The sequence below is a fragment of the Anser cygnoides genome, chromosome 2, assembly GCF_040182565.1.
Source record: "Anser cygnoides isolate HZ-2024a breed goose chromosome 2, Taihu_goose_T2T_genome, whole genome shotgun sequence".
NCBI lineage: Eukaryota > Metazoa > Chordata > Aves > Anseriformes > Anatidae > Anser > Anser cygnoides.
The window spans coordinates 127,405,306-127,427,366 of NC_089874.1; the positions used below are offsets into that span (position 1 = coordinate 127,405,306).

The window sequence follows — 22,061 nt, forward strand, 5'->3', positions numbered from 1 at the left end:
AGATAACCTGTGCTACAGCCAACTGAGTAAATACTTTAATACTTTTATTTTCTTTTCCCCCCGGATAATAACCAGGACAATATACTTCGTAAAACTTGCCATGGAGGTGTTTTTTTTGTGTGTGTTTTTTTTTTTTTTTTAAACCTGTGATAAACGTGCTAGATTTCCTTGTAGTAGTAGATTTCCAGTAGTTCCCTGGGAGGGGAAAAAAAAAAAGCAGTTACTAAAAATTTGAACAGGTAATTGAGAACTAGTAGAATATTTAACGCAACCGAAATGGAGGTTCAGAGTATTTCATGTTAATAACGAGTTAACTGCTTTTTTCTTCTTTTTTTTTCCTCCTTCAGCCGAATAGATTGAGGCAGTTTGGCTTGACAGCAAGAACTTCTGAAGAGAAAGTGCCACCTGAAAGGCCCAGGGTTGCTTTCCAAACTCCTGTGTCCATGCCTTCTGTCTCTCCAGTGAACGAAGACTTTCACCGGGGGCTAGCCAGCACCCTTGGTGAAATGGCAGCTCCCAGGTGCTTCCTAATGTCTAATCTAAACCTCCCCTCTTTTAGTTTAAAGCCATTCCCCCTTGTCCTATCAATACACCCCCTGACAAAGGGTCCCTCCCCAGCTTTCCTGCAGGCCCCCTTTAGGTACAGGAAGGCCGCTGTAAGGTCTCCCTGGGGCCTTCTCTTCTCCAGGCTGGACATACTTGAATACAGCTCTCTTAGTCGATGTTTGTGTAGAAGAAGAGTTTTACTGTAGAAATAATGTCTATACCTAGGATGTTGAACTGTGTTGTGAGGGTGCTTAGGCACATGCCCAGTGGTGTCTGTATTGTTAGGTGGCTGCTCTGGCATGAGTTTGGACCATACCAGTTTGAGCTAAGTTCAGGAATTCAGGGTAGACCATGACAGCTTCCCTTTGATGTTGTGGCTGAGACTAAACCATTTTGGGAGACAGAGCTTTAGCCATGTGGCTGAAGCTGTGCTGTGCCACTTGCCCTCTGATCAGAGAGCAGTCCTTGCCTTGTTTTAGTTAGTTACAGATGTAACCAGCTAAGTGTCCTCAACTGAACCAGTTAAAGAAAGTGTCCTTGTTTTATGCTCTTTAGATCTCTGGAATAGCGTGGGTTCATGTACTACTCCCTAAAGGAAGGTTAACCCCTTATTGAGGTTTATTGTGTGTTATTCCTGCATGGCACTAATGTTAGAGAGGTCTTGGATTAAGCTAAATCTAGAATTTTTGTGTAGTGAATTCTTTTTTTCTTTTATTTTCTTTGAATGATCTTTTTTTTTTTTTTTCAGTTGTACAACAAAATAGAAATTGTTCCTTTTTTCTTTAAGGCTTGCACCCATACCACCACCTCCACCACCAGTTTTGACAGACAACTATAGAACACCTTATGATGATGCTTATTACTTTTATGGGGCTAGAAATCCTTTGGATCCCAGTCTTGCATATTGTAAGTTGATGATTTTAGGTGAATTGGTTGTTAGCAATTCAGATGACTGCTTTTAATCTGTTTGAACGATGAATAATATAAACTAGTAACAACTACTTATACCCAATTCGAAGTTGTGTATTGGTATCTTCATAGAAAACTTAAAATGCAGGACAAAGAAAACTTGCAACAATAATTTTTTATGGATTTATGTGAATGAGATTTGCATCAGTTGGTGATATTAAAGAATGCTAGAGAAGTAAAAGCAAAATTTTTTTCTTGTTCTGCCCTCCCACCTCCTGTAAGATTTTTGAAGTTCCAAAGAAAAGGTAAAATAGGAGCTGTAATCTTTAACGGAAGCTTCTTTTAGCGTTGTTATCAATATAACTTTTAGTGTAAAATGGCTTACAGTTTAGAGTATTAAACAAACTAGTACTTAAAATTCACATACAGGATCAATTTGACCTCAAGGTTGTTGTCACAAAGTAAGATTTCAAAGCATGAAATTGTTTCAGAGATGCATCTCATATTATCTTGAACGTAAGCAGTACGGCAATTTCAAGCCTTGCTGTGGCAGGGTGCTGTCATTTCTATTTCACTATGAGTACAGGTGTCAAATATGCTGTAGTGTACAGTGCAGTGTGGTTCTCCTCTCGGTACAGGATGCATTTGGAAAGCACGAGGTCAAAAGCTATGTTAAATTAGTTAGTTCTTTTTGTTAGTTCATTGTAAATTATGCTAATGAAAACACTTATAAATTTACAAATTTAAGGGGTTTAGTTGATTTTAAAAGTAAGAAATGGAGTTGTACCTTTGCATTGTTTTTCTTTCTTTAGGGGCATTAAGCTTTAGCTATGTTCGATGTTCAAAGTCCTTGTGGTAATCACGCAGTCGGTCTGAGCACTGAGAGCTGTGCTTTTAAGTAATAGCAAATATTTATTTTTAAGCATCCAAAACTTAAAATAGTATTTTATTTTTATTGCGCAGATGGTACAGGTATGATGGGAATGCAACCCACACCTAACCTGGATCCTTCTTTAGTCCAAGCCCCAGTAGAGCAATCTGTGTAAGTATTATGTGTATTCATATTCTTTGTTTGTATTTGTCTGTATTGGTATGCTTCTCATGTTGGGAGTATTTTGCTAACAAGGTATATGCCTTTCAATTAAAGCATGTTAAAGACAACTCTTCAAAATTCTAATTAAGTCTTACCTAAACAGTAATTCAGTGATCTCCTCTGTTTTGTATGGATTTATGAAAATGTTTGAGACTATAAACTGCAAGGCTGTGGAAAACAAGATGTTACGTATTTCAGGCAGGGAATTTTTTCCTTTTGACCCTGTGATGTTTTCCTTTTACACGTGTGGTTTTCTAATTTAGAAGTAACATTGGACAGAGGAATACAGGAGACAGACAAAGAAGCAGAGGAGTATTTTCTGAAGAAAAATCAAAGGCTTCCAAAGAGGCAATGTTATCTTATCAACAAGAATTGCAACAGCAGGTACTGAGTAATAAAGCTTCTGATATTTTCTTCTTCTTGTTAATGATATAGTGGTTGTAACTGTAATATGGTCTCATTTCATATTCATTCCATACATATTCATTTAATTTACAAGTAAAAAGGTTTCTTAATTCTTCCTTCCTTTGTTGTTTACTTTCTCCCGGTCCTCTGACCTTTCTTTAGCTCATTTTAAATCTTCAGTTGAACAGCAATCTCTTCAAGCTTATTGCCTCTTCAAGAGGCAGAGAAAATGCAAAGACTAAGAGCAAACAGATTACTTCCAGACATCAGATTTCATATAATTCTTTTCATAAACATAAGAAGGTGCAGCTTAAATGCAATAAATTGTTTTGCTCTGATATTTTCATTGAAAGATTGCTTTCAAGCATTATTGCTTTAATAATTAAGAGCACTCTATTTTCAGTAAGTTCTTCATGATGATTTGGTTACTAATTCAAATGCCTTGGTTTTAGTGAGTTTGTATGTGATGTCTCATCTCTTTTCAACTTCCTTTTTGATAGACTAGACAAATTTGAGTTTCATGTCTTCCAGTAGAAATCCTAGTCTTCTGCTCATTTTAGTGGCATTTTGTTGCTGCATCTACATTTATAAAATGTATTTGGCCATGATAGGACACATTTCAGAAGAGATTTTGCTAGAACCCAGTTCAGTGGCACTAACATTTCCTATTGATTCTTTATGCTTTTCTTCAGTGGAGGTAAATAACTGCTATAAAAATGTTATAGTTTTAATTATGATTGTGTATAGGGATCAAGTAGAGGCTGCCAGTCAAGGCCAAATTAAGAGTAAAATAAACATTTGGGAATAGTGTTTGATACTGCACTTGTCTTTATGCTTCTCTGAAGGTATTTTCTCACTGTAGTCTTAAGAAATAAATTCTATTTTGCCATGTGAGGGACTGCACAACTCGACATGAAGTTCTAATAAACCTGGCACAATACACCCTTTCAAAGCTATTATGCTGCTTATCGTTGTAAGTGAACAGAATGTTCAGAACCTTTTTTTTCCCCTATAGGCAAACCTGATTTACCATTTTTGGAAACAGTCTGCAGGACTAGATGGGTCTTTGTTTTGACTCACTGCATCTCTTATGAAATTGTCTGACTATGAGATAAAAGGAAACATTTATTGCACAGAAGGAACAAACTTAAGAAAATACGTTAACATGTTTCAGCAACAGAAATAGTAGCTAATGTTTCAAAAGCTTTGAATAGAAGTTTGACTTTTTTTAACAGCTGTTCATGTTATAAATGCTATATGAAATAAGGAGATCTAGTTACATACATTTAACCTGTTGAAAAAAAGGACCAAACCATATGAGCAGTTATACATTACGTATTACTGAACAAAAATATTTAATGAGTAGTTACAGAATTGTATCGCATTCTCTTAAAGCATTTATGGGTAAAAGTCTTTGTCCCATCTTTAATCTAAGTTTAGGTTAAACAAAATCAGGTTGAGAGAATCAAGTGCTGTAATGCCGTGGAGCTTTGCCTGTTTAAATTTCAGGCAGTACAGCCTTCTGTACTGCAAGATCCAAGGATATGGGACTTTTGATCTACTGGAAGTGTCAGACATGAATATTTGGAAGTCTTATAATGTGTATCTCTGTACATGCACGTTGTGACACCAGTATTCAGTGCTCTGTCTGCAGTAAAGACAATGAAATGTTTGTGATTTACTAGATACAGATGGCATAACAATAGCACTCAGCTTGCTCTGTTAACATGTTATTAAAATTATACTTCATGTGATATTTTTATGCAACTGACTTCGGACTGTTTCTTCTTAGATAAGAGAGAGAGAGGAAAGACGCAGACAAGAGAGAGAAGAGAAGGAACGCTACGAAGCCAAGTTAGAAGCAGAAATGAGGAATTACAATCCCTGGGGAAAAGGTGGTGGTGGCGCGCCTCTCAGAGATGCAAAAGGAAATCTGATAAGTATGTTTGCCAAAATTGTGGGTTGTCTTTTAAAGATTTTTTTTTTCTTGCTCCTGTAAAGGCTCTATTCAGATATGTTTCCTTGTTTTGTAACACTGATAACATTTTATTGACAAATAGAAATACTTGTTTTAAGCAGATGTACTCTGAGAATATTTAAGTAATTATTTTGGTTTCAGAAGAATCATTCAAAGGGCACAATTAAAAACAAAAAGCAACAACAACAAACAAAAACAGGAAACAGGATAATGTCAACTATAAATGAAGTAAAAATGCAATAGTAAAGGGAGAGGGAAGAAAAGAAGCTGTTAAAATCATCTGCAATACAAATATGCTGAAGACTATGAAGACATTTATGTAAACGTTTTCCAGGAACAGTTTATTTTTTTTAATTTTGTTAGTTTAAAAACACTTCTAGTCTTAGAAAGTTCTACTTGTGACATGGAAAATGGAAACATATTTGGATAAATATATAAAGCTAAGTGGAATATTTAAATCTCCCCAAGTAACACTGCTGGCAAATGAGTGTTTAAATAGCAATCAGTCAGCAGTAATGTTTTTAAGCTTTATTTCTTTCCAAGTGCTGTTTTATAGAAGATGGGAGTAGTGAGCTGGGAGATAGATAAACAACTTGCCCAGATTATAGCTCTCTCTCCAGTAAGTTGGAGGTAGATGTAAGATTAAAACTCAAATTCCTGATTCTGGGTCCTGGATTTAGGCCCTGTATTATGCAAAACTTTCTCTATTTGAAGATGTACAGTTTTGTTGCTGTAGTGGACCCTGTGGCAGTATTTTTTGTATAAATAAAAATAGTACTCTGTAGGCACAATTAGATTTATATCTCTCAAAATAAAAGTATTACCATTAAATTCCCTTAAGTACCACAGATTCTGTTTTGTTGAACACTCTATCTCCCACACAGTCTACAGAACAGTTTTGGAAATCCCATTAATGGTGGCTGCTTCTTTTCAGCTGAGTGAAGGATATTTGCATGTTCACATTTGATCCTGTGACTTGAGGACCTATACTGCATCTCAGTAGCCGAGTATTTATCTCTTATTGGCCTGTGATAGCTCTTTTCTTGCCTTCAGCATCTTGTCACGAAGACAGCTATACTGGCTCTTTCACAGCGATTGAGATGAATTCGTTTGAGACCTACCATGATATATGGGACTGAATGTAGTCTTTCCATGGGTGAATTTTAATGCCATGTTAATTCTCCATCAGATAAAACATGATTTGAGTGTTACACATTCAACCTCCTTCATGATTCAGTGGTTTATTCAAGGGCTAACAGTTGTTAGAGCACACTGAAACCGTAAGCCAAATGGACTTGAAGCTTTTTGCTCCTCCTCTTCTTACCTTCAGAAATCTAAATGTTTCCAATTAATCTGCAAAATAAGAGTACTTGATGAATTAGCCAGAGGAAGTTAAATGGGGTCTCCAAGACAGGCATTTCTCATGCCTGTTTAGGGTGTAATATCAATCAGCTTCCTTCTGTGGAGAGCTGAATAGGTTAGTAGAAGCAGTAGTAGTCCAAAACAAATAAAAGCAGTAACTTTTAAAGTCAGTGAAACTTAGAGCTTTGTAACGGTTGATTTCTAGCGTTTCTAGCATTCTAGGTTTTTAAAACATGCTCTCTGGTAATAAATTATAAGAATTTTCAGTGCATGGAACACTTACTGGATAACAGTTTATGTATATAAAATCAGTTTCAGTTTTATGATACCCTAGTGGCAAGTGGTTAAATTCACAGAGTAGTTTAAAAGTCAGAGGGGGGTAATGTTCAAAGGCTTTGTGATTAAAATAAAAAAAAATAATAAAAAAAGGCCAAATAGTAATTTTAGAAACTTGGGTTTAGGGTGCTGGCTTGTGTTTATCCCCAGAGCTGATAGAGGTGTTGACACTGCCTGTCTTTAAGCGCTGTATTTGAGTGTCTGTCTTCCTTCTCTGTTTTATGATAGTGTGAGTAGAGTGGGGCAGAGGAAAAGATGGGTGACTTACATTAGCCTAAAGTGTGTACATGCCTCCTGAGAAACTTACCTCTGTTTGTAAATGAAGAACCAAGAGAAAGAAGTTCCTCAAACTGTTTTCCCGAATTATATACATAAAGCTATTTTTCCCACCATACTTTAGCAACTTGATGGATAAACTATGAGTCAAATGTCATCAAATATAACGTGCTGTTTCTCCCAGGTCTCTATTTCATGCGGTGTGACTTGTCTTTTATCTTCCCCAAAATAGCTTTTGAGACTCCGATGCAAAAGCTGCTTTACAGAGAGAGATGTAGTTTAAAGGTTTTGGAATCTGTGTTTAAATGGCTACAGTAATTCACGTTTATCATAAACGCTATATAAAAAGATAATTTGAAAACTGCATATTAGTCTTTTTGTTTCTTTTTTTTTGAAAATGGGCCTTTTAAGTGCAGTATAATGAATATTTCAAGGTGAGATTAACATCTTTGGGATTTTTGTGGTACAATTTTTATGTAAATTTTGATGGAAAAGTGTTTTATAAAAATGTTGGATGACATTGTTTTGCTTATGTACAGACATCTACACCTGGACTTTTGCGGAATACATGAAGACCAAAACATACCTTAATGGTTTATTGTGGTTATTGCCCTTAAAGGAAATCAAATACAGTAGACATTTAGTACTTAAATGCCAATACCAACCTGAAAAGTATTTTACAGCTCTAAGGAAATAGAAGGGGGTGGTTTCTAAATACATACGTGTCAACACAGGCTTGTCAGTCTTTTTTGTCTTTTTGCTCTTTGTCTTTCCATTTCATAGCTTTTGTTGGGGTGGAGGTTTGCTGCGAAGAATCGTTCCTGGCAGAAGAAAGCCAACAAAATAAATACTTCAATCAGTGAATTGTTGACAACTAATATTTAACCCATAGCATATGTATACTTGCCTTTGCTTAAATTATTTGTTCCTGTAGTTGCTGTGTCCACAAATGGTGGAGCTGCTGAAACAGACCTGTATTTTGGGGAATCTATAGTGAACATGCCTTTTATGAGAACAAAATGCTACAAACAGTTATTTCCCCTTTCCTTTAGCTGACTTGAATATGATGCACAAGCAAAACGAAGATGCGTATCATAATCCAGAGGCGAGACTATACGAAGATAAAAGGGCTATTGTGTCTGTTGACCTAAGTTTGGCCTCCCCAAGACCTGAGAACACAGAAGCATCTACAAATAAAATAGCAGGTTTTTAAGAACGCTATTACAGCTCTAATTACTTATAGGTCTTAGTGATCAAACTCCTCTAGTTTCTTTACTCCTCCCTTGTAGTCCTATAATAGACCTAGTGCCTTCCACCACTGAAGTCAACTATCATGATTCTTTTGCAAACTTCTCCGTTGCTATCATCTGTGTGCACTGAAAATGTACTTTCTTATCTGTATCATTGGTAATGATAAATATTAACTGTTGATACACTTGATAATACTTGACAGCTAGGACATCAGTTTTCTAGGTTCAATTTTATCTAAGCAAATCTTTATGCATATTTATTTTACTTTTAAATGATAAAGTGGAAATAAAACTGTACAGTAGGAGGAAAAGATGGAATAAGAGGACGGAGGAAGGTCTGCAGTGGATGAGGTTGTAGGTTAAGATGAAACAGGTATGCTGTAGTGGTTAACAAGTTCAAAAAGGTTACAGGTAAATTAGGTACATGTGCAGCCCTATGCACTGCCTCCACGTTTTAGGGATTTTATTTTCCTACTAAAAAACTAATGCATCTTTTTTCTCTCTTCTTATGTTCTGTGAGAAATCTAAGTGAGAGCTCTTGGGTACCAGGCCTGTCCTCAGTCTGGGATTGACAAGGGTCAGGATCTGTCATGATCCCCTTGAATTAACCTATATGCTGCTTTTCTTTCTCCTGTCCAAACTGTTTCACTTCTTTGTACATGATAATTGGAACAGCGTACTACTTGGTTCTGTAAGCTCATGCTCTTAAGTCTAGGTTGCTGCAATAAGCCTGTGCATTTGTATGGGGATAAGTGGATATATTATTTCTGCTTTCATCTGACTTGGGTGTTAAGGCATTGTGCAGGGAAAGGTAAGGGCGGAGCATGAGAACAGCTAGCAGCTCAGTGGAGCTATGGTGTTTGCACACCCTTGAGGCACTATCCCTTTGAGTAGACTTGATAAGAATGAGGAACATGCTGTGTCAGGAGAAGTGTTAACACAACTTCTTCTTTTACTTCTTTCTCCTCTACTTCCTGTAGAGATCCTGTCCTGCAAAGGCTGTTCTAATTGTTATCCGAGTTAATCATCTTTTCTAGCGCTTTTGGGACTGTATGGTTATGACACATTCTTAACTCAGGGAGAGTAACTTGGCAACCGGTCCCTGGTGATGTTGTTTCCAATACAGTGGAGGAAGTTGCAGAGATGGAAGAGACCTGACAGTTCAAACTTCATAGTATGGAAGGTGCCTTATAATGGCAAAATTCAATTTTCTGAGTGCTCAGAATTTTATCTGCCAGATTTTGGCCTTGTTTTTTGTAGCATCCATTGCTAATTTGCTTTATTATTCTGTTTACCTAATATTCTGTGTCTAAAGATTGAATAAACCTAAGGAACAGCACTGTGTGTGTTAAGTCAGAGTAATGGCAAGCAATGAAGTAATGAAATGTAAAATTTTTGCTATTCTAATTAATTTAAATGTGGCATTTTTTAGATATATATTCTACTGTGCAATCTACAGTTTAATGACTTGCTTTATGATATCCTATAATCTTTTGTAGGTTTTATTTTGTAAAAAGGCATCTGGCTTAGACATTGTTAATTGAGCAGTTAAAATGTTCTAGGCAGACAATGTAAAAACTTTTAATCACAGCTATTGTTTTCAGCTAAAGCCTTGAATTATGGCTGTCATAAACTACCTTGTGAAAGAAGTGTTTCAGATTCCTGCTTCTTCAGCTCTGCCTTGCTGTCTTAAATTTGTTTTGATTTTTATCTGGAAACTTTTTTTTTCTCCCCCGCCTTAGGTTTTACATTTGCGCAGACCTCTCCTTTTGCTCGGGGTAATGTGTTCAGTGAACCCCTGTCTCCACAACAACTTAAGCGACAAGAGTCATACAAGAACTTCCTTCGTCTACAGGTGAATGTGTGCACCAATTGTCACCTTAAATAACTGAAAAAAAAATAATAGAGGGGTAAACAGGCAAAGTAAATCATCAGATTCTGCTGAGCAAAGACTTCATTCAGGCATAGCCAATTCTGTACGCAAGATGTGTGGTAGGAACTGTTTGCTATTGAGTCTCTTTGGTTTTGCCTTACAATACCTATAAAAGTGAGGCTCTTAATAGTTGGCTTCACTAACTTAGATTGTCATTTTTCCTAATATGACTCTCTAAATATAGTTTGGAGCTCTCAAACTGTGCATACAGTGGAAGTTTACATACATAAATATATAAAGAAAGAAAAACATTTGACCTTGGCTGTCAGCATGCTACAAATGCATGTTTGTCAGAGTGAAATAGTGATCACTGAGACAATAATGAAGTGTGATTGTTGTTCTACCAGTTCCTGTCTTCTGTCCATAAAAGATTGCATATACTTTTATGGTATAAAAATTAAATATTAATTTAATTAAATGTCAATATCAAGGAAATCCTAGATAATTTAAGAGTAGAAATGTCATACAGTAGTTTGATTTGAATCTCCTTAAAAAGAAAAGATTGAGTCCTTTTCCATGTACAGTGCTGCCAAAAAGAATAAAGAATAGGCAAACCTTTGGCTTCAGGAAGTCAGTACTGTGTCTATAAATATAATTGTGTAAATGAAAAAGATACTTGCTATGTCTTTTTTTTTGTTTGTTTGTTTGGGTTTCCTTCTTCCATTATTTATTCCATTAAAAAAGTGTTATTCCAGCATATCCAGAGGAGAGTAAGTGTTAAGGAATATTCAGGTTTTACTAGTTGCACTTAAAATTAGTGTTCACCATCCCTGGGGGTGTTCAAGGAAAGGTTGGACCTGGTGCTTAGCGACATGGTTTAGTGGGTGACATTGGTGGTAGGGGAATGGTTGGACCAGGTGATCTTGGAGGTCTTTTCCAACCTTAATGATTCTATGATTCCATAGCGGTTACAGTATATAAGAAAAAAAATGGCCAAAAAAAAAAGGATAGAATATTGTCTCATTTAAAATGAATTCTGAAGATGAATTGTAAGACTGGCCTTAGAATTCTTTCAGTTGATCCTTACAGTCTTGGATTGCACAAGTAGGGGTTCCAAATTCTGTAGAAAATCGTGGTGGTAAACATTGTTTATCGGATTTTTGCTGTCTATTGACAGCTGAATACTTCTTCATTTTCTAGATTGAAGAGAAGAGACGTAGGGAAGAAGCAGAGCGAGAAAAACTTAGAATGGAAGAAGAAAAAGAAGAAAAACGACTGGCTGAACAGAGAATGAGAATTCAAAAAGCATATGAAGATGAACAAGAAGAGAAAAGAAGAAAAGAGGAGGAGGTGTAATATTTTGATCCCTTGACTTTTTTTCACCCTAAAGTAACCCTTTGTAATATTTGCCCTCTAGATTAGGTAAACTGAGAAGTGTACTGTGAAATTGTTTTTGTTTTTAAAATGGTCTATGTTAGCCAGAGGAGAGGTAGAATATTGTCAGTATTAACTAGCATATTCTTCACTCTTTATGGTATGCTACCAACTTTAAATACTGTTAAGTCTTTTAAGGAAAATTGCAGTTTTGTAATTGACAGTGGTGATCTCCTATTTAAAGGAAATTAAATAGGCCCATAAAAAGCTTTATCAAATCAATGAAATAAAAACAAACACTTTTTTCATTAGTCCCTTACATCTAGCTCTCATGCAATTATTTGCATTCTTAATGTAGCTTATTTCAGAAAGAATTATTATTTTTTTTTGAATTGACCAGGATGTATCTTTGAGATAACAATACTACTTGTTTTGGAAGAATCCCAAGGAAGTCTAATGAGTACTTTTCATGGAGGTAAACTTGTGATTTAATTCTAACTGAAAAGCTTTATTTACCAGGTTTGGAAAATTGAAATAATTTACATAATTCAGAGTCTCATAAATAACTGTAAGACAAGGACAGGGGGCCATCAGAGCAGGAAAAATCTTTCATTACGCTGCATAGTGCTGAAAGATCAGTTCAGGACATAGGACTTAAGAATTTCTAAGACAGAAATTCTAGATTCTTTTCTCTAGTATGTGCAATTTAGTTGGATGAGTCTTCTGGATAAATAGAGCAGGACTAGCATAGTGTAGGAAGCTAACTGCTATCGTTTTTCACAGACACAAGACTAAAACTGTGACTGGATGATAACTTTTCTCTGTGGGCACTACTATCGTGTAGCACATGTTTTGGAAACGACTCCTATGGTTTAGCTTCAACTGGGGACACAAACTGGTGTTTATTGAAGTTATTAGAAATTCTGTTATATGTTTGCTGGGACAGGACTGCAGATGTTTAATATTTGCATAACATGGTTTTTAATTTGAATGTTTGAAGTCAGCTTAATGAAATAGGCTTTTCATTTCAAGCTAACCACTTTGGTGCGTAGCTTTAACTTCTCAAAGAAAAACAAAGCAAAACTTTAAAAATGCTGTCTTTCTAATGTACTTATAATGTTTCTATTACAGCGAAGATTGAAAAATAAAGAAATAATTCGATTAGATGAAGAGAGACAAAAAGAGGCAGAAAAAAGAAGAAAAGAAAAAGAAGAAAAGCAAGATGAACAACTTAGACTATATCTTGAGAAGGAAAAATTAGCAAAGATGGAAGAGGAAAAGAAGATGGTATGCTTCAGTTACTTTCTAAGATACAAATATTTTTTTCTAACTTTTAAAAATGACTGTTTTAAAGAGAGAGAATGATTTCTTAGACCTCTGCCAGAATTGCTCCCCTGTTAGTCTCCCCAGCTACAGTATACTTAGCACACGTGGAGAACAGCTGATTGAAAAACCAGACATACTACAGTGGCATGTTTTCTTGCTGATCAGGTTTACATTAAAAATACAGTAAAACCATGTACATACGAGTCAGCTGCACTCTATATTTGATTTTTAAATCTGCTGTGAAGTTCTGTGGCCTGCTTTTGTTGAGGCCCAAACACAAATTAAAAAGTTACGTAATTTAGAGGACTGGAGGGGACTGTTCATCATCAACAATGATGCTCTTTGTGATTTATTTATTTTCCTTTGACCTGAATGATATACAAGTCCATCACAGAATTTTGACAGACAAAATCTGTGTAAAGTACAGAACTGTTTTTCTTCTATATTTCTACATAACATTTCTCTTAAATGGACAAATACAATGGAAGTGACTAGAGGAAAAAAAGAAGTATAACTTAATCATAAATGAGTGAAAAAAATGCATCACAAAAAATTAGTATTTTTTTTTCTAGGGAGTAAATGAATTCACATGAAATAAGTTTTGCAATCATTTTATGAGGTTAAAAGTTGAAAGCAAATTAAATACAAAAATATTTCAACACATAAATAAATCATTTTCCTGTCAAAGGAAACATATTAACAAAATTCTTCCTGTCCATAATAGTTCTTTAGAATCTATAGGAATGTATTCTATCTTACTTTTCTCCTTGCAGTTCTCAAGGCAGCCATCTCCCATCATTCCTGCTCTTCAGAACAAATCAGGAAGAAAAGAAGAGAGGATTCCATCTGCTGAAAGCCATCTATCTTACTATACACAAGTATGATTTTTCTAGTCAGCATATACTTATTTGTGTAAGACAGTGAAGTGTATGAAATCCTACCAGGTTTTACCTGTTTGCCAGCTTGTTCACTGGAATGACTAGAGACAGTGTTTATTATTAGCCAGTCTTATAGCTGTGAAGTGTAATGTCCAATTTTATTCAAAACGTAAGAATGTTTTGGGGTGTCTTATTTTAATTTTTTTTTTTTGCATGCACGTTTTCTGTAGAGATGAGCACCTCATTTTTTGAGGAGATGCTGTGTTCAGCTTCCCAAGGGTCTAACAGTCCTTGCTATCCAGCCAATGGAATTGATCATCTTGCTCTGTGCTGGTGTGGCCTCACCTCAATTACTATGTACACTTTTGGATGCTACGATATAAGAAGGACGTAAAACTGTAATAGAGCCTCCAAAGAAGGGCAGCAAAGATGGTGAAGGGTGTGGGAGGGCAGTTACTGAGGTCCCTTGGGTTGTTCAGCCCAGAGCAGAGCAGGGACTCAGAAAATAACTTAGCTCAGGCATGAAGTTTAATCTCGATTTCTAGCTGTGCACATTATTTTCTATTTCTGAAGATACAAAAATATAATAAATCCTAATACAATTCACCTTTCTTTTTTTTGCATCATAAATGAGTTATAATAGTGGTCCCAAGACCACTCATTTCTTTCACTTTATTTAATCTTTCCTGTGACAATTTTGTTTTTAATTCTTCCTGTGAGGAGTAGAGTAGAATAAATAATTGTGTTATTTGAATGTCAGGCTACGCTTCTGACATTTTATTGAAAACTGTTTTTTAGTGAATATATGTATGAACCGGGCTAAAAGTTTTTTTTAAATTATTTTGCCAGAAAATGATACAGTGCAATTTCAGAAAATGTTTTAAGTCTTATTATTTAAAACTATTGTTTTCCCAATATGTTACGAACGTTCTGGAAGAAGGTTGGTTTATTTGTATGTCTTTGCAGCACTTAGTATAGCTGTGTCCAGATCTCTGAGTAGTGTCTTGTAAGTATTATCATAATGACTTGATTTATACTTTTAAAGATCAGATTTAAAAAACAAAACAAAACAACAACAAAAACCCACAAAATAACCCTACGTATTAACAACCTGTAAGGTCACTATTCTTTCTTCCAGTAACTGTGGTAGTTAATATTAATTGGGCGTAACTACATTTTATTTCCTTATTTTATTTCTGTTATAGTTGTTTACTTTGACACATTAACATTTCATATTCATTATGATCACTAGGATCCTCCACAGCCAAGGGTTCCTTCTCCACCTGTCCCTGCTAGAAGAAACCAGTTGCGTGCACTTGGTAGGTATTGCCTTTATTGCAAGTTCACTTTCTGTTACAGTGGAATTGGTCTCAGTTACAAATCTAATTTCTTTCCCTCAAAGGAATTCTTAGGAAGTTTGAATTTTTATGTATGTACTTTCTCTGTGTTAGTTAGTATTATCAGTGTATTGCTATGGTATGTGTGAAGTATTTACACATATATATAATTTTATATATAAAATATTGGAATATATAAATTATATATATAATATATATATAAAATATTGGAATCTTTCAGTCAGGACTGTGGTGACTAGTTCTGTGACAGAAAGTTGCAAAATGGGAGAGTTTTGCATTGGCAGAGTAATTAATTAGACTAACAGTCTGTAGAGTATTTCATTCCTGATTCTTAAATTCTCCTTTCCTTCGTTTATCTGCCAAATTCCTCTTTGCTTTCACTGGTAGTTTTAAAATTCAGACATGCAGGGAGGATCTTCTTTGCTCTCTCTTGATATATTGGTTATATTGGCAAATAGTGGGTAGAAAGCAGTATTTTTTCATCTGATACTGTTTTACAAGTATAAACTAAAACCCAGATAGAATATAACAGTATTTGCGTATTTGTCCTATAAGTGCAGTCAGTACTTGGGTCCACTGTGGGGAGAATATTGCTCTTGCACTGTACAGAAAGAAAAGGGGTTCTCGATACAACTCTTGGAAATTGAATGACAGACCATCTGTGATGAGAGAAATTAGGAAATATGAATTAACGCATGTGTTGGAGGATTTAAGCTAATAAAACTTGCTTTCCTGCTAGGTTCTGGACGTAGGCCAAAGTAAAAGGTAAAAGATGGTCACCAAGATTATTTAGTGTGTTACTTGGAAAACAAGGAATTTGTAGAACTTTTAACTTTTGGAGGAATGCTGTCCTGACTGCAAACAGACAGCTTAGACCCAAAGTAGGTTTAAAAAGTCAGAATGAACACACTAGAAGTAGGTGTTGAAGTCAGAACTTTTTAACAGTTAAGAGACTGCACTAGGCAGATCGATCTCTCTCTTTTAAGCTATCCGGTGGGAGTCAGGAAACAGAAATGGGTTTTATGGGCTGATACCACCTCAGCTCCTGTCTTCTGTCTCTAAGGACTGTACATTTGCTAATAGCAAAATAAGGCTATTTGCTGGCAGTACCCACTTGCCTCATAGCTTTTCCTGTTTGAAATACAGCAAAACATTTCTATTGAAGTTGGGATGCTTTTTCCTTTAGTGGTGATCTGGTCCTTCTGCTGTCTTAAAATACAAGCTCTGCCCTAATTTCTAGTTTACAAAATGCATGCGTTTATATAATCCTTGTTTTAATTAACAATTTATCAGCTTTTTTTCCGCCTCACATTTCTGAGGTAGGCGGAAGAGTGTCTCTAGCACTTTTTAAATTATTGGTGTTAAATTCCAGAGGAAAGAAAGAATGTGATAAATGAGTTATCAGAGATGAGGAAACAGCTTCGTAGTGAAGAGAGGCGGCTGCAGGAACAGTTGCTAAATGTGGCTAGTGATGATGATGTACCAATTACGCGGTAAGAATTTCATCGTAATTTTTAAAAGTTAGCTTTTGCACAGTAACTCAAAGCTACTGTATATTAGTAGCTAGTGTTAGTTGGCTAATATACATGAGTGAAATGAAAACATAAGGGCATACCTAAACTTGTATATAAAATTCTCTTCATTTTTCTAATGTATGTCGTTGGTTGTTTTTTTCAAGAATCTTTCTAAATTTTAGTGTAAGAGTGGCTGTACTGGTAACATTGGAAGTTATAATAGTCTTGGAGAATGCTCCAAAAACAGATGTCAAATGTAGGATTTCATTGAATTGCCTTTTTTCCTAGACCATGACTTGTATCTGGAGACTGCATTATCTGATGAATAGCATACTGCTGTGGAAGTACTTATTTCCTTATAGAAAATCCTGCCTCTTTGATTTAAAACTTTTTGGTTTGCTTCCAAAATGTATTAGGTAATCATACCAATTAGTTGGAAAAGACTCATCAGATCAGCAGTCTTAGTTCCATTCCATAAAGTAAGAGGATTTTTTTTTTTTGTTTCAAATAGATTATCCCTTCTTGTAACGCAATATACAGTGTCATTATTTTCAAAATTATTTTCCTATTGCAATAGCTTTATTTAAGGAATTATAAATATACTGTATGAATAAAGGATGTAAGTAGTATTAATTTATGTTTTCATGGAATTCGTGAATATTACAGTTTTAAACTATATTTTGTTTTACGCATTTCTCAAGTGGGAAGAGAGAGAAGAATCCAAAAGACATATTTGAAATGGCCAGGCTTCGTCTGCAGGCTCCAGTAAGGCGACCTTCATCCAGGGATGCACAAGATCCCATCAATATACAGAACATCTGGGATTTTAATGAACTTAAATACAAAGGCAGGTAGATCTTCTTGTTGAGGAAGAAAGGTTGTGAAACATCTGTTATTATCTTCCATGCTACCCAGCATTTAAAGACAAAAGCAAAAACCGGCCACTTCACAGCTTCTGCCTGTACACAACACACTCTGTGGACAGCGTTTTGTATGTGTGTGTGTCTCTTTGTGTGGCCATTTCTTCAAGTGTCTGCAGTTTAACTGTTGATATATAGATACTGCACCATGAGATGGTGGCTGTGGCCGGTCACTGCACATCCACCTGACATTTAGTTGATGGGGCAACCTTTCAGAATTTTTTTTATTAGCATTTATAGGCACACAGTATGTGGTCTTCTAAAGAATACATGTAATTTTGATTTAGAAATGTTTTTTTCTTTTTCAAAATAATGGCAAACTTGTATTAAGTTTGGATTTATATAACACCTTGGAAGCTTTGTTAAATTGTTTATTATATGATTCAAGCCAGTCACGTAAAATTTATAGTTAGATTTTTAGAAACTCTCTAAATTTCTAATGCCTTCTAGATTTTGGGGGAAGAAAGTATTACTCTTTTTCTATAAGGGCCTCGTAACTAGATATCACGTCCTGAAATTAAACAAGAGCTCAAGCTTTTTCAAGTGAAGGTATGTTGACCTGCATCTCTTACATCTATCGTAAAGAGTGATATTATAGTGCTTTATAACACTCTGGGAAAGAGTACACCTATCCTTCATTAGTTCTGCTTCTGGAGTTGGGCTACTTCCCTGTCACGTACATGAGGTCCAAAAGAGATTTGGCATTGTGATATAGAATTATCAGTCAGGACATGCACCGAGCTTCCAGTCCTCGCTTCCTGGATACATTATGCGTTTGGTAGTGTGATGTTATTCAAAGTAGAGTGAATTTGATTTTTACTCCCCAACAAAATATGATTCTGTGTAACTTTGTTTCTACTCCGACAGAAAAAAATATTTTTGGTATTGTAGTAAAGTTATAAAATCATTGCTAGGGTGGCTCATCATATTGGTCATTGTCACCATTTAAAAAAAATGTTTCTTTTGGCTTTGTATCTGTATGTGCTTCTTCAAAGATGTTTTTCAGAAGTATTAGTTTAAATCAAAATTTAAATTTCCTATTTTGGTTCTAGATTCTGAAACACGCATAGGCTTGAGACACATGTACCCTGATCCTCCAAAAGATGATCAGACTCTAGAGATTCAACAGCAGGCACTGTTGAGGGAGCAGCAGAAGAAACTTGACAGAATGAGAATGAGGAGAGAAACAGGAGGTAAGGAATGAATGGACCGAGATAATTTCAATGATTTTGTTTATTGTTTTTGTATTTGGTAAGTGTTTAAAAAATGCCAGCTCTAGTTTTATTTCCTTGAGGTTCACTGTCAGCACTGCAATACAAAAGAGTAAAGCAGCAGAATGCTGAAATTCTGGCATAATGTAGAGCATAGAAGTATTGAATGACAAATTTTATTAGTGTGATTCTCTATTTCTCCTTGCTTCCCTGAAAGTAATTTAACTACCGTTTTGTGCTTACTTCAGAAAAATGCAAGAGAAAAGTAGGTTGGTAACTATTTCATAAGGAAAAACGTAGAGGAAAAAAATCTATGATTTGTGTTAAGTGTTAGCAGGTAAGTTGCTTACGGCATTTCTTCAGTTCTCACTGAAGAAGTAGATGGCTTTGAAACTGAATTGGTTAAATTGCAGCCACTGTGGTCTGCTTTGTCTCTTTTTTCTGCTTTTTGTAATGTATTAGATTTCTCTTATTTTCAGTCATGATTTCACTGTTTCATAGTTTCAGAAATCTGTATCCTTAAATAGGTTTTGCTTTAGAAACCACGCGTAAGATGTCATCACGGGCTTGAGGTTCTGGAATTAAATGTTCATTGTCTTGCTTGACAGAAATCATCCTATTATAGTAAAATTTTAACAGCCTAGCGTAGTAAAATATTTTTGTTGTGTGTGACAACAGTAGTGACAAATAAATGTAATGGCCTGTTCTTGCATGCTTTGCTTAACTCCAAATGCAGTGTTCATTCAGATATCTTTTACAGTCACGGAAGAGTAGTATCCCAAGTTATTTTAGATATTCTTTAAAAATAGCATGAGAGTTGCTTCAGCCTTTTCAAAAGTTGTAGTTGCAGCTATACAAATGACACTCAAAACCGAGTTAAGATACAAATTTCTCAGAAAAGGTTCGTCTGTGCATTTCACACTGGCCCTACTAAATTTCTGAAAATGAAATAAGTTCATTTCTGCGGTGAGTTAGCCTTGTTTAGCAGCTAACTCCCACACAGCTGCTTTCCTGCTAGCTTTCTGCCTTACCCTCACCTCCTTGGCAGGATGGGGTGAGGGGGAAAGTAGGGAAAACAGAAAGGAAGAAAGCTTGGTAGTTGCATGAGAGAACAGGGAGATGGCCAACCGGTTATTGTTACAGGCCAAACAGATCTGTCTTGGGGAAAATTAACATAATTTATTGTCAATTCAAATAAATATTTAATTACTGAGGTGGGGCAGCAGGAAGCAAACGATAAACATTAAAAAGCTTTATGGAATACGTAAAATTGTGAAGTGCAAATATGGAAAATATTTAGGAAAGTTGAATGCCTCTTACTATTGGTCATGCTTTGAGGCTTGATGGTGTTGTTGCCAGTTAATACACCCATAGGTGAGAGAGGTTAACAAAATAGACACCAAGATGTAGAAGGTGAGAGTTACTTGAAGGGTGTTTTATTTAGTACCCTGGGAAGCACTGCAAGTTTTCCTGTTTCTTGAACAGACGTTTTGGTGTTCAAGTGATGTGTGTAATACTGCTTAGGTATAACAGAACATCAGTCTCAAATAAGCCCATCTGTAACATCATCTGAGCTGATTACAAGTTCTTTGGTATCACATAACGTCTAAATTGTGTGTATAGGGTTGTCTTCAGTCTTGCCCTTTCTAGGATTGACTGAAACGATGAAAAAGAATTTGCTAGCTTCAGCTGAGAACTGTTCTTGATTTTTTTTATTTTTTCTCCATTCAAGTATTTTTTAATAGGCCAGTCTGAGAAGGCTTCAATCTAATGTTGTCTGGAGAGGAACCTCCACCAGCTAGAAAGCAAATCTGCCTTTCTTTCATTAATTTTAAGGATGAACAGTCATTTTAGACATAAGCTAATGCTAAATGGATAATGCAAGCTTGAATGGTTACAACCTAAACAGGCATTTCCTGCGACAATTTAGATCAGTTACCCAAGCAGCTGATTTTTAAAACTACTTCCCACTGATGCTTATGGAGGATCCTTGAGCAGCCTTTCCTCTCTCTCAATCTCTCTTACTGCTTTACAACATCATTTAACTTTATAGCCTGTCACTGTGTACTGAGCAAGGTAATTAATTAGTTACCATGTTATCTCTGTATTTCCAGTTCATTTTCCTCAGAGACAAGTTCCTCGTCTTCCCCTCACTGAAAATAGATGAGCGGTTTTATTGTCTGATTGGAGGCAGAAAGGAAGATGAATTAAAGCAATATGTGTTTTTGTACCGTGGGTGAGATGCCATATAATAGGCTTTAGTGGCAAAGGCTTGCCTGTTTTCCCACACTGTATGGAAATGTTCTTTACCTTACATGCTTTATATATTATCTTTTTTTTTTCCTCTTTACATAAAAGAAATATTTGGACTGTTAGTGGAACCTGAAAAATTAGTAGTTTTTTATGTCCAAAATCTTTTTAAATGCTTGCTATGCCTCTATAAACAAGGCAGTCTTTTTCAGTCTTCTGGATGACTATTTTTTTGGGGGGACGGGAGAAGAGGCACAGGAGGAGGTTTGACGTAGTTGTGCTGAAGCTCTGGGCTCTGCTTGACTGGAGTGCCTTACCGGCAGTGGGCTGTTGGTCAGTCCGGGAGGAGCGAGAGCCAGCGTGCTGGGGTTTGTGATGCTAGGCAGAGGGTCAGGTGCACACCAAGTAAGTTTGCTAGGCACAGTTGCAAGAAATAGGAAGCGCATTATTAAATATTTTGTTTGAAGATTTTAACTGAAATTTCTCCTGGTGCCTGGGCTAGTGTGTTGGTTTGATGGCTTAAGCCACGCTACCATCTCACAAATAGAGGTTTTTCTTATTATTCAGACAACACACGGACTTGAACTATCTATAACAATTGTTTACAGCATTGTTGTAAACATAGCACTGAACTAGTTCTTACTGTTGCATTATAGAGAACTTTTTTCAGAAATCAGTACACTTTGGTGGGATTTTAGCATGTACCAAAGCATGATTCTGTCTTCTAAAAGAATTGATTTTCAATAGTAACAAAAGTAGTTATACTTCCTTCTGCTGGAAAATTTGTTTAAAGTCAACAAATCAGGTTTTGAGCAATGTGAGGAGTGGCTGATTTTGTTAGCTGCGAGCCACATTGTTCTGGTGTGAGAAGTGTGCTTGCTGTTCGGGAGAGACCGACAAATCCAGCCCTAACAAGGGCAGGCACGTGCCCAGCGTTCTCAGAAATAATATACTACTGAATTCTGTTTGATTTTTCTGATGATACTTAAATTGACATAAGGAAACTGCCATGAACGCTGCATTCAAATGTTTTTAAATGATTCATCAAAATGGACATAATTTTAAAGAAAGCTGTAGTAGTGCATATTGTTTGTGTCTTTTTTGGAAATATTCCAAGTTTTATCAGCATATTATGTGTTGGTATTAACTGTTTTTCTGCCAATATTGCAATTTTGTCCCTTGTCCATATGGTTCTTGACGAA

General features: G+C 35.8%; 1 protein-coding gene across 14 annotated transcripts in view; it reads left to right on the top strand.

Annotated features, from left to right (window-relative positions):
- Positions 1 to 22,061, top strand: part of CSPP1 (centrosome and spindle pole associated protein 1) — a 62,734-nt gene that overhangs the window by 29,836 nt on the left and 10,837 nt on the right. For 11 of the 14 annotated variants that reach the window (XM_066993060.1, XM_066993052.1, XM_066993055.1 and 8 more), the window contains 14 exons: positions 348 to 520; positions 1,334 to 1,452; positions 2,419 to 2,497; positions 2,812 to 2,932; positions 4,746 to 4,893; positions 7,958 to 8,110; positions 9,898 to 10,010; positions 11,229 to 11,378; positions 12,534 to 12,689; positions 13,502 to 13,606; positions 14,859 to 14,925; positions 16,337 to 16,457; positions 17,180 to 17,325; positions 18,451 to 18,591. In XM_066993060.1, coding sequence (XP_066849161.1) covers positions 348 to 520; positions 1,334 to 1,452; positions 2,419 to 2,497; positions 2,812 to 2,932; positions 4,746 to 4,893; positions 7,958 to 8,110; positions 9,898 to 10,010; positions 11,229 to 11,378; positions 12,534 to 12,689; positions 13,502 to 13,606; positions 14,859 to 14,925; positions 16,337 to 16,457; positions 17,180 to 17,325; positions 18,451 to 18,591 — 1,792 coding nt within the window. Of the gene's footprint in view, positions 1 to 347; positions 521 to 1,333; positions 1,453 to 2,418; positions 2,498 to 2,811; positions 2,933 to 4,745; positions 4,894 to 7,957; positions 8,111 to 9,897; positions 10,011 to 11,228; positions 11,379 to 12,533; positions 12,690 to 13,501; positions 13,607 to 14,858; positions 14,926 to 16,336; positions 16,458 to 17,179; positions 17,330 to 18,450; positions 18,592 to 22,061 lie in introns of those variants that run through there. The other 3 variants (XM_066993061.1, XM_066993065.1, XM_066993063.1) reach the window with 2 other exon arrangements.